This window comes from Azolla caroliniana, unplaced genomic scaffold (assembly GCF_043228905.1).
Source record: "Azolla caroliniana isolate FFs.n. ecotype wild unplaced genomic scaffold, voAzoCaro1.0.p SCAF_2, whole genome shotgun sequence".
NCBI lineage: Eukaryota > Viridiplantae > Streptophyta > Polypodiopsida > Salviniales > Salviniaceae > Azolla > Azolla caroliniana.
In genome coordinates this window covers 3,711,539-3,724,445 of record NW_028230437.1, presented here as the reverse complement: position 1 = coordinate 3,724,445, position 12,907 = coordinate 3,711,539, and the positions used below count along the sequence as shown (strand labels likewise).

Below are 12,907 nucleotides of genomic sequence, written 5' to 3'. Positions count from 1 at the left end.
TTCGAATCACCTTATGGCACGATTTCAAGTCTATTGTTTCATATCATCTTATAGTTTCGAGTCCACTATTCCGAATCACCTAATGACATGATTTCAAGCCTACTATTTCACATCGACTGACGGTTTGATTCAGGTCAGTAGCTTTACTTAATCATCTTATAGTGCGAAACCAAGTCTACTGTTCCGAGCCGCCTGGCAACATGATTTGAGTCGAATTGTTTTGGGTATTGTGAATTGTGGGTCTTCACCATTTGTTGTTTTTCGTGGCTTAGAGTTGAAGAAAGAGGAAGAAGGGGGCAAAAAGAAGAAGAAGAAAAAGAAAACACGCATATAAGGCTGGCTACAAAGAATTGTTGGTGAATGAATGAATGGACATTTTTGTAGTTTACATTCCCTGAACAGGACATTTCTGTAATTTTCTTAAATTTTCTTCTTCTTTTCTGTTTGCGATTTGGTTTTTCAGTTGGAGTGGAGAGACTGTCTGTGCACAGCTCGCCATCGCCATCGCCATCGCCATCGCCATCGCCATCGCCAAGCAGGAAGAATACGAGGAAAGAGGATTTAGCGGAACCGTAAGGGAATTGAGCAGATGAAGAAGAAGAACAAGGAGACGCAGATGTAGGGGAGGAGGATTAAGAAAAAGCAGCAGAAGAATAAGGAGACGAAAGAAGAAGGAAGAAAGAAAGAAGCCTTGCATGATTCAGTACATAGTTATGCTGAAACAGAAGGGAATTAATCAATAAGAAGCAGCAGCAGCAGAAGAAGAAGAAGAAGTAAGCTGAAGAAGGAGAAGGAGAAGAAGAAGTAAGCTGAAGAAGAAGAAGAAAGCTGAAGAATAAGAAGAAAGCTGAAGAAGAAGAAGAAGAAGAAGAAGAAGAAGAAGAAGAAGTAAGCTGAAGAATAAGAAGAAGAACTAAGCTGAATAAGAAGAAGAGGAAGAAGTAAGCTGAAGCTGAAGGGAATTAATAACTATAAGCAGGCGTTTTAGCTCTCCTAAGGTGAGTAGATCTTAGAAAAGACTTATAGTCTATAATTAGATCAGGGCTAGTTGTCATGAGCTTAATTATAACTAAACCATACCCTTCAGGAATCAGTATATTGAAGGCTGATCCTTGAACAAGAATAAGTACTCATTTATTGGAGTATAAAGCTCAAATTTATACAAGAGAATCGCAGCGATTCTCCACAGCAAGTACTCTACTATCTTTACACGGAAGCAAGAATCTCAGTACGTAATTTTGCTGGTTAATCTTTTGGAAAACGCAGAAAGCTTGATAAATTATCTGCCATGGATCCGCTAGATCACAGTGGCCATGGTGAATCAAGAATCCCTACGCGCTACATTCTCAAACACACAGGATAATTAAGCTGTAGAGCAGAAGCATTTCAGTAAATATGCTAAGTTGGACCTTTGTAGTTTTTCCAGAAAAGAAAGAAGAGAAGACAGAAAAAAAGGCAGCATTTCAGACTTCGGATCAGAAACGGAGCCAATAGCAGAAACAAACTTTCTTTTAGGTCGAATTTTGTGTGAGAAAAATACTAAGCAGAACAGAATGAAGCTACATCATCTTTGCAGTTATTTGAGTTCTAATTTCATATCAGAGGAAGAAGAAGTTTGCATCTTTGTGTTTAGTTATTTTAGATCAGTACAATAAAACACTTTCAATCAATCTATCTATATCGATATAATTTTCCATGGAACCTTTACCTCTAGACCATGGCCATGACTCTAAAGTTCTCAGATCCTGGGCCAAGCGAACTGGCCACATTAGTACATACGTCTCAGGAGAGTCTGCAATTAGCGATATGGAATCTGTGAATAATAATATTACAGAAAGAAATACAGTAAATCCTTCCATGAAAAATCATCATCGAGTTGATCAGAAAAGGTTAAATATAGATCAAGAGCAAGCTAGATCTACGAATAAAACTTCAGGATTTGTCCCTGAACAACAGATTCCTAGTTTTCCTCCACATCCGTCTTCTTCTTCTTCTTCCTATAACAATCCGAGATCAAACATTACAGTTCTAAGTACAGTTCTGCCTCCTCCACCTCTTCCTCCTTCAAGGTCAAATACTTCAGCTAGTATTGTTCCTCCTCCTCCTCCGCCGCCGCCGTTTCATCATCTTCGACCAGCAAGCATAGTTGCTCATCCCATTCATCACAATTCCTCTCTTTCTCCTCCTGATCCTTCTTCACTGAAATTGCGTCCAGAAAGCATTGCCGAAGAGAAGAAATCATCAGATATTCCTGTTGTTGGACCTTACCATCACCTCAATGGATCACATAAACATTATCATTCTAAAATTGACAGTACAGACTCAGAAATTGAACTTTCTTCGAGCAATTGCACTCGGGACCATGTGTCATCAAACGATTCAAAATTAGACATCACCGGAAATCCTGGAGTTGGTAAGTTTCTTTTTCAAGGCTAAATTAATCATACGATGCTTTTTATTCCACAACATCAAAGATTCAGCACTACTTATAGAACTGTGCGTCCAGGTACTTTCATTCATGATTTCGCTTTGTACATAGCTGATTATTACTTCACTTTAGGATCACAGATTAGGCATTATTTATACTAATGTGTTTCAGATACTTACATAGAAAATTTATGCACGGAAGGGAGTATCATAAACGATTAATGCTTCTGCGTAATCCTTCAAGCTAATAGATTAAGAACAACTTATAGAAATATGTGTATTGGGCATTTAAATGGACAATATATGCAAGGAACTACTATGATAGCCTTGGTAGGTGTTCATCTCAAAAGTACTTCTCTTTGCTTTCTTGGTGATTTCATACGAAGCACTTCAAGGAAGAGAAAGTTATTCAGTCTTCTAAAAACAGATTTTGACATCTGTGATTTGAGACATTGCTCAAAGAAGGTTTTTCGCTGTAGAATTTCTCAGAATCTTCAGGTTTTTCTACATTCAAATCTGTTTTCTTCGAGAATTTATTGAGAGAGGAAATTTGTTTAAACACCACAAGCACATATTTGTATGTGTATGTCTGTGCATTAGGTACTTAAATGAAAGATTTATACATGTAAGAGGCAATACTTTGGAAAGTTCTCTGTAATAACTGTCCATCCCATTTATAACTCAGAATTATGGCCTCTCTTAGCCAAATTATTTCATAAAACAAACCTATGTATGGAACTGTCCTTTACAAAGTTCTTTGAACCAGCTTAATTAGTTTTAATTAAACTCTATTCAATTATATATATTTTATGATTTTTCTTTGCGAATTTACTTTAGAAATTGAAAATATACCAAACTTTCTTTCAATTACACTCTATATTCTACAAACTGAGAAATTTTGGTCAAGAAAATTGGAATACAACAAACCATGTGATCACATGACACGTAAATAACAGGTATCATGGCTATTATATATATTCTATTATTTTTAATTTAATTTAATTTCTCTCATGCAGTTTCTTCCACACTATATGGCCTTCAGCATTATCTTTCAATGGTTGGATCTATTGTTCTCATTCCTTTAATAATTGTTCCAGCTATGGGTGGCAGTGATGTAAGTCATTTTCGTCATATTTTGAATATGTGAGAGTATTTTCAGCTGTATTAAACTAATCTATTCAGGAAGATACTGCTGGTGTGGTTTCATCTGTTCTCATGGTGACGGGCATAGCAACTTTGATGAACACTTACTTGGGTTCAAGGTTGCCCCTGGTTCAAGGACCTTCATTTGTCTACCTTGCCCCTGCTCTAGCAATTATCAATGCCACAGAATTTCAGAGAATAGGCACAGATGTATGCTGCTTCTCTTATTTCTCTTTCTATGTATAGATACGCATGCATATGCACATACATACATGCATCCATATCATACAGATGTTCGTTATCTGCAAACAGATGAATAACAATTTTGTACATTCTGGATTTCATATGCTTAAGTTGATCTGAATCTTTGTTTTGGTAGAGGTTTAGGCATACTATGCGAGAGCTTCAAGGTGCTGTCATTGTAGCATCTGCATTCCAAATGCTTTTGGGATATAGTGGCATGATGTCATTTTTACTCAGGTTTTTCAATCTTTCTTCTCTTTCAGATTTTTGTGAATAACTTTACACATGTTCTTTCTATCTTTCAGTATGAATTAAATGTTTGCGAATTTTCACTCATTGTTCAATAACATTATTTGTACCTACATGACTGTGTAGGCTGGTAAACCCTGTGGTTGTTACAGCAACTGTAGCTGCAGTTGGCCTAGCATTCTTCACATATGGTTTTCCAGTTATTGGATCTTGTTTGGAGATTGGCCTACCGCAGATTCTTGTGGTCCTCATATTCTCGCTGGTAAATCTTGCTGTCTATTTCTTGCTTAGAATTTCTGAAGAGCCGGAAGTTAATTGTATTACAGCGAATTCAGTGATATCTGATAACTAATTTTTGTGGATATTTATAGTACTTGCGGCGGAGGTTGGTATTTGGTTATCGAATTTTCCAGGTGTATGCAGTAAGTATATCTTATTCTTTATGAATCTCTTTTTGAGTGACTCTTATAGAATATAGTTCCCCTAACAGTTATTTTTTAAACTATCAAATGTGAAGTTTTTGACGCCCCAAGATGTTGTCTGAATTTAATTTTATGGCATATAATGAATAATAATATCCATCTGTATTGAGATTATACATTAAGGATACCTTAGGATTGTTGGTACTATCATATTATGTGCGTGTACAATGCTCAAGAAGGGTTTGAAGAACATGAAAAGATATTGGCAGTTACAAATCATTGTATGTGCCTATTGAAGGCGTATTCCTCACTTCATGAATATACCAGGGGTGACTTTTTTACTCAGCCATTTTGTCCAAGATTTTGCTATTCCACTTTGATCCATCATAAATCTATAAAGATATTGTGTTTAGACTGTCAAAAAAATACAAGCTTGACAAAGTTGTTGCAAAAACTTCAATGGCTACTAAGAGAATATTTATTTTTAATAGATTCCATTTGAGTATTATCGATAGATATCACAGAAATGTCTACAAGTTAGAACATAAAAAAAGTCTCATTATCAGAGGATGGATATTCTCTATAATTTCCATTCAAATGTTGTTGGATAGAGATGCCCAAAATCTAGAATGTTAAAAAGGGTTACCGCAACTTTAAAACAATTTAGCTGAAATACTTTGAACCATTCAACTGGGCAGCAGTTGTCTTTGATAAATTAGAATCTGCTCTCAGGAGCACTGAACATGTTTGTATTTGTTGAAGTTTAAGCTCTAATTTAAAAAACATCTAACATCAATTCGACAAAACAGACTTCCATTGTGAAATCTGGAATCTTCTATCCTACTGTTGGCTTAGTGACTGAGGTGGCACCATATGTATTTTGGGGACCATTTTAATTCTAGAGCCGAGTTTCTATTTGTCAACTGATTACTTGAGTGGTCATACATCAAGTTTTTATTTTTCTATGTATCATAGTAGGCAGTGCCAACTTCATCTTAGGAGTCATTTGTAGGATAATTACTTCAGTAAGAGTCTACTCTGTTCTCTGAGACACTTGCTCTAAGGAAATACAACAGACTTTCAAGAATGGAATATTCAGAAGTTCTTTTGCATAAAAAATGCGAGTATAGAAATGCAAGACAATTCCTCAGAAACTTAAAATGTCATATAAGACTTCAAATGGATAGCAAACTCAACGATTATACAGGACCTCATTGTCATTTTGTTTTCAGAAGTAGAGAGATTTAAAGCAACATAGTGGTAAAAGAAATATTATTCAGGTTAGAAAGCATACCCAAAAGGCCAATTTCCCTTTGAAGCCCTTGATGTAACCCATCCTAATGGCACTTCAAAGGTGGAAGGGGTAGTAGTTAGAACAGGTACACTGCACAAATCACGTGATAAATCTGGACATGCTAGAAAAATCAAGAATTAGGTGCTCCATTTTCAGATAGTGTAACTACCAAATCAGAGGAAAGTAACAAGGCTGAAATTTCTTCTAATCAGAAAAATAATGCTTTGGGAACTGATGATAGGCCTATTGATATTCGTTAGTTTAAAATAGGTCCGCTTCATTTGAAAGACAGTAATTTAAATTTAATGCCGATGGTAGTCCCTTTAGTAGCCAAAGGCTGTGTCGTAATTTGACTATGGAGAATGCCTATATGCAACTGAAAAGCTGATTACTTATGTGCTCATAAAGGATAGGCAACATTTTAAATCATGTTCCTATCCATCTCTTCTATTCTGTATCAGTTAAAATGCTCTAATGTTTCTTACAAGAATGTACAAATTTTTGCTGCCCAACAATTAGCAAATAACAAACTGTATATTGGCCACCAACGTTTCCTAAAAGTTGGGCCCATCTGTGATAGCAAACTTTAGAGATAATAAGTTGTCCAAAACAGATGAGAGGAGGCTAAAACATAACAATGAAATTAGTTTGCTAGGGTTGAGAAGCACAAATCAGTTCTCAATGTTGGGCTCCATGATTAGATAAGAAAATCCATGTTTGTAAGAGTGTCAGTTTACAATTGTTTTAAGAAAATATTTCGTCTCAGCATGTTTTTTTTTGCAATTCCTCAGAAAAACATACAAAGTGATAAAGTTTATCACTTCAAATTTCCATATCTCATGAACACGCAATAGATATATTATGTTGTAGATTAGATAGTCATGCCATTACCAAGTCTTGGCATCTTCTAACCTTGCTGATGATGCAACAATCAAAGAATAAGCTATTGATAGAATCTTGGACTGCGTTTATCTCATTGATGGATAATTGTGATGACGTACAATTGTGTGAAGGTTAATCTTACAATTTATTAAAACAATATAGTAGTATGTACTTGCGTGGCGTGATTGGATCTATGAATTCTTTATTTTTTGTTCCCTGAAATTACAGATACCATTGGGTCTTGTGATCGTTTGGGCATATGCATTTATTCTGACATCAGCCGGAGTCTATACCTATAATGGTTGTAGTGTCCATGTACCTGTGTCAAATATTATTTCAGAAGCATGTAGAAAACATGCCTTCACAATGATGCATTGCCGTACAGATGTTTCTACTGCGTTGAAAACGATGGCATGGTTCCGGTTTCCTTATCCATTTCAGTGGGGCATGCCAACCTTTCAATGGAAAACTATCAGCGTAATGATGGTTGCATCAGTTATTGCATCCATAGACTCGGTGCGTGCTCATTTTGATATATATCTATATACATATATATGGATAGAACTCAAGGATATCCCCAACTTTTTCTTTAGGTTCCCAAAAGAACTTGGTCAAGCTCTAAAAATGTGCTATTTGAGCATTTATATGGTCATTTCATCCTTTTCTGCTCATTTATATCTGCTATTTGAGAAAACTTAGGGTTAGCCAAGGGCATTTTGGGAAATAAAGAAAACTTTGGGGTATTGGGGGATAAACAAACACCCAGGGGTATTTCAGAGTATCTCTATATATGGGAAAAACTTTGAAATACCCCTTAATCAATTGAACAATTCAAGGAAAATTGGGGAAATAAAGAAAAGACTCAAGGATATTTGGGAGGGAGCTTTTTTCCCTGTTTGCTTTATCGAATCCTATAGTTTTCCATTTAAAAAAAGGAAACTCTTATACAAACTATTGATAATCAGATTGGGTCATACCATGCTTCATCTTTACTCGTGGAAACAAGAGCCCCGACCCCTGGAATTGTTGGGAGAGCGATTGGCGTGGAGGGCCTAAACAGTATCTTGGCTGGTCTATGGGGAATTGGTACGGGTGTAACTACATTGACAGAAAATGTTCATACTATCGCAGTTACAAAGATAGGAAACCGCAAAGCCATTCGATGTGGAGCATGTATACTTATGATTGCCTCTGTTTTTGGTAAGTAATTTTTACAATGCACATATTTGTTTAAAAAAGGCAAATTTTTGTAGTCTCATGTGGTTATTCTGATATTGATTTCAGGTAAGATTAGTGCTCTTATTGCATCAATACCTCAGGTCATTGTTGCAGCTTTGCTATCTGTCACATGGATAATGGTTACAGCACTTGGATTATCCAATATGCGATACAGTGATACGGGAAGGTCACGCAATGTCATAATTGTGGGGTCGTCAATATTTTTATCATTATCTGTTCCAGTATACTTTCAGCAATATGCTGGAGGTTCAACTCCGACAACTACAGCAAATTTCTTTCAGCCATACACAGTTGCTGCACATGGTCCAATTCGAACTGGTTTTGTAGGGGTAAGCATGTAAGACTTAATAGAAAGTTCTGAATTATATTTGTTTTTCATGAGAAAAGATATTATTTAACGTGCGCTCTAGGCTTCAAATAAGTAGAACACCTACCATAAGTCAGACATTGAGAATCACATGTGAGCATGTGATCTGCCGATTGATCCCTCCAAGCAACTTTTATTGCTCTGGATACGTTTGACTTTGATTCAGCAAGTCAGTACTTTGTGCTTCAATGTGTGCATCCAGTTTGTTCGCAGTGCTTTGGGATTAGCATATTCTTCTAGGACATTTCTTTCTCCCGTTCTAATACTTAGATCTGGTCCACCAGTCTCGCCTGCTGACTGATGAATACCCATGATCCCCAATGGCATCCTTTCTTGTCCTTTCCTTCTGCTGTTTGTGATTAAATCCTGATTTGTTTTGCTTGCTTCACACTGTCGACCTCTCCTCACTGAACTTCCCTTCGGTTAATTTTCCTTTTCCACTATGGGTATGGGTTTCACTGCTGTGTCAAGATAGGCAGAGGATGGTATCAGAGCTGCATGCTATTCATGACGCTGTCCATCTCTGTTGCTGGGTGACTTGCTCAGTTCTATTTTTGTAGAGATCAATGACCCTGTTTTTTGTCTTTTGGTGTGTGAACCTTCATTCCTGATGCTCACGCTGTAATTCACATTCAGTGCCCTTCATTAAGGTCTTCAGGTTGCGTCTGACTCTATGATATTCAAGTCAGAGATCCATCCTATACTCTGCTCTAAACTTTTCCTTATTCCTCATTCTTCCATGTCTATTCATTTCAGAGAAGTTGGCCAGTCAGGACTTTTTGATAGGGGACTTGAATTCGACATATACTGGAATGATATGCAGCTGTTGTCACATGGGACTAGGATAGGAAGGGGCCACTGGAAATGGCCGGATGTAGTGTAAAGAATATGCTGATAACTGAACATTGTTTTTCTCACTTGACGATATAAAATTGATCTGTAATACCCAAACTTAGAGGATTATGTCCTTATATGATATGCAAGACACTCAAATGCGACATTTTCTTCTGAGATCGTACCTTTCAATACAATAATTGTGCAGGTTAGAATTTAAGGACAAGTCATTTACCAATGTAGGTAAGGTGATAAGCGTGAACAAGGTATCATGATAGAACTAATGAAAATTATATATGAAAAAATAAACCATGTAATGTAAGATGTGATACACAACAGCAGATGGCAGACATTGTAATCAATCAATAGTGTGGCAGATTTTGCAATATAGAAAATAATGGTTTGGTGACGAAACCAAACCGTTTCTCTTTCCATGTCGACTCAATGCATGTTTACTTGAACATTCAAATGAATACGAATCAGGATTATAGGGACATTATATGATAATTACACCTGATATGCTGCAAATATGATCGAAAAAAGAGCGAGATAGGCTAATAACAAGATACCCCTCATGGATAGCATGGTCCAAGCAAAACCATTTCTATATGTTGAGTTAACAAATGGCCATCTATTTTTCTGCTCACCACCCAGCTAAATTCCAGTTTTTATTTCCAACCGGTCTGAGCACATGTACAACAGTGACCTATGGAACCAAAAAGCCAAAGTTATATTCCCAACCTGTCTGGTATGAGAAAAATGAAATGAAATGTCATATTAACGTCTTCAAAAGGACAAAGTGACCTATGGAACCAAAAGGTATATCCAGCCGAATCTTAGAGAGAGATGATATTTTAACATCTTTGGGAGGCCAGAGGCATAACCAATGGGACTCAAAAAGAGTGCTGTGAGAGTGAGCCTCCTCTGCTGATGAAGAGAGTGTAGCCACATGCAGCCCAGGTAGTTAGAAAGCTTCCTCATTTCCACACTTGTAGACCATTTTTTGTGGAAGGCGTCCCTAGTGACTCGTTATGCATTTGAGTATGCTTTTATATGAAGTGTATCCACTGCATTAACAGATAGAGCGGGGTTGCTAGCTATATCTGAATATACTAGAATGATACATAATGTAGTTACAATATACAAACATTCTTCCTTGTTAGATGTTTGAAAACATCAATTGACACCTAAGAATGTTTGCAATAAAAGATCAAGCAGATGTTGTGTGCTTATATTATAAAGAGAAGAAAATAATATCTTAACAAGAGGATAAAAAACGAGATTATTGCGTGGATATTCAAACAGGATAAGGAAGGTTTAATTAGAAGTTTGTATTTTTGCAAATAAAAAAGAAAGTTCAAATTTTCTATTTTTCAAACAAAAAACAAAATCACAAATTCTTATTTTGCAGTAGGAGAAAGAACTAAACCAACAGGTGGCACTACTCTTTGACAGCCCTAAAACCTTCTTACCCTTCATCAGATCTTGATTCCAAGACCAGGATAAAATTTTGTGCACCTCATTTGTCGGTCTGTCACAACAATACCGTGATAATTTGTCAGGTTGTGAACTGACACAGACAATATATCCACCTGGTTTGTGTCATTTCCTCAACATTAACCAATGACTGCTTACTACTGAATCCTTCTGCCCTATGGTTTTGGAAGTTCTCAACGGGGCCCTAGTTTTGAAAATTGTGATGGCTATGTATATAGATGCATCTCTACATCTCAGGGATGATAGATTATTGAAACTGTTGACCACATAAAGTGAAAAAACCAGATTACTCATCACGACACAAATGGGCCCGAGGGGTTTACCTGATAAACCTTTATATGGTTGGTTGGCATATGTTGGAGTCTGGCACGTTGTCTAACCTTGTTAGCTTGGGAGGTAGTCCAATCTACATTTTCCTCATTTAGGGATTTTGTGCCAGTTCAGCGTGGATTTTCATCCAGATACTCAGCCTGAACTGAACTTTACTTTTCCTCTTTTCTAGAAGTTTGACCTTGGGAGTGTTCTGGTGCACTTGACGCTTTTATGGCCTGCATCTATGTCCAATAATCTGGCTGGAATTGATTCACACACTCGTGGGCTGAACACAGTGTTCCCTTTGGATAAGCTTTTAGTAGACTTCACAACCATGTATTTTCTCAGAATTTGATATTGAACATCAGTCTACTGCTTTATGGCTGGTTGATCTTTTAGAGTGGCAATACGTCCTGGCCACCATGGTTTCTTGCATGCAAAACAGATCATCCCACTTAGGAAACCTCTCTGAAAAGAGGTGATATGCTGAAATGACGGCAAATGATTGGCTGCAGAAAAGTATGGATGGTAGCTCAGGCCTCCAAGGTGAAACATTAGACAAAGTAAGTTTCTAGGTGGACACATACTACAAGAAGTGCATGAAGTGGGTTTGGACTCACAAATACCAATGACATATGTCTTTGTCTAGATGTATTCACAACCATCCGTCATTTCTGAATATTGCCATCATTTTTCTGGTACTTATTAACATCTGCCTTATGAACGAAGCCATCTTGAGATTACAATATACTATATACAGTGTACTAAAAAACTAGTGTATGTAATATGTAAAAAATAGTAGATAACAGTATATAAAAGGCATGTGCTATAATCTTAAGGTGTCACTTTTCCAACTTGAGATTCTGAGGGCCTTTCAATTTATTCAACTCCTACGTTCTCCTATCACATGTAGTAAACTAGTGCATACAATGAGATTTGAAACCAGGTACATTGGTTAGTAAAAACTTAGACTTACCACTAGGGTACAAGTCCAAGAGAATGGGTCAGTAAAAACTTGACTTACTGCCTAGAGTACAGCTCCTAATAAAAATATTTTACTCTATTTGTGCAGCTTGACTTCTTTTTGAACACAACCCTCTCCATGAATATGGCCATTGCATTTCTAGTGGCATTCTTCCTTGATAATACCGTTGAAGGGAATCAAGAAGAAAGGGGTACATATCCTTGGTCGAAGCCTTCTATTCTTCTCACTGACATAGCTGCTGTAAAGGTATACTCTCTTCCCCACAGATTGGGTAAACTATTCAGCTGGGCAAAATGCGTTGGATTATGATGAGAATGCATGATATCTACAAGGTAACATAGTTTTCTGTTGTATCAAGGTGCAAAGCAAAGGGCTTTCACCGATTATTTTTTGGGGCATTTTGTCTCAATAAAAAATGAGAAGTTTTTTTTGGATGTTAAAAAACAAAATTTAATCATTCTTTCATTGCTTTTGTTATCATAGTTGATCGATTCTTCCCTTATGCCTAAGTACTATGAAAATAATTGCCACCTTGCCGCACTCTAATTGTCTAAGATTTAATTCAAAGAGTCTGCATAAGTTAGCAAAGAAGAAATCGTATACTCGTAAAGTTTGGCTCTTCTGGGTTCAATGTAGTACTAGGTTAATTCATCATCGATTGTGTAGTAGAATTCAAATTATAAGGGAAGCAAGTGTAGGGGAAATGCATTCCATGTGATTGATGTAGAAGGAAAATGTTGGCTAATTGAAGCCATCAAGAGAGAGCCAAGGAAACAAAACAAGAAGGATATCCATGGGGGTGTAAAGATGAGAAGAATCAAAGAATTTATGGTCAAATTCATGATGGAAACGAGAATAAAGCTATTATTTGGATTCACATGTTTAAGATGATGAGAGTAAAACATTGGGGCCTAATTTTAGGTGATAGAGTGAAGAGATATTTCAAACACATACAATAGTCAAAGATGGTAACAAAATAGTGTTGCCTATCAATCTGCACTTCATAGAGGATG

General features: G+C 36.7%; 1 protein-coding gene across 1 annotated transcript; it reads left to right on the top strand.

The window, feature by feature from the left end:
- The first annotated feature begins 553 nt into the window (after window positions 1-553).
- On the top strand, window positions 554-12,376 carry LOC147867118 (nucleobase-ascorbate transporter 12-like). The gene is made up of 11 exons (XM_087314880.1): window positions 554-773; window positions 844-2,413; window positions 3,444-3,541; window positions 3,610-3,780; window positions 3,950-4,050; window positions 4,189-4,324; window positions 4,434-4,484; window positions 6,889-7,176; window positions 7,626-7,860; window positions 7,945-8,228; window positions 11,982-12,376. Exons 2-11 carry the CDS (start codon window positions 1,696-1,698, stop codon window positions 12,201-12,203), a joined length of 2,304 nt encoding a protein of 767 aa, XP_087171006.1. The 5' UTR covers window positions 554-773; window positions 844-1,695; the 3' UTR covers window positions 12,204-12,376.
- Window positions 12,377-12,907: the final 531 nt, after the last annotated feature.

What these genes read in the sequence shown, in the direction of transcription:
- LOC147867118 (XM_087314880.1), top strand. Translation starts at nt 1,696, where the DNA reads ATGGAACCTTTACCTCTAGACCATGGCCATGACTCTAAAGTTCTCAGA. An exon ending in TTATTGCATCCATAGACTCG is followed by an intron (nt 7,177 to 7,625) that starts GTGCGTGCTCAT and finishes ATTGATAATCAG; the next exon opens with ATTGGGTCATACCATGCTTC. An exon ending in TATGATTGCCTCTGTTTTTG is followed by an intron (nt 7,861 to 7,944) that starts GTAAGTAATTTT and finishes TATTGATTTCAG; the next exon opens with GTAAGATTAGTGCTCTTATT.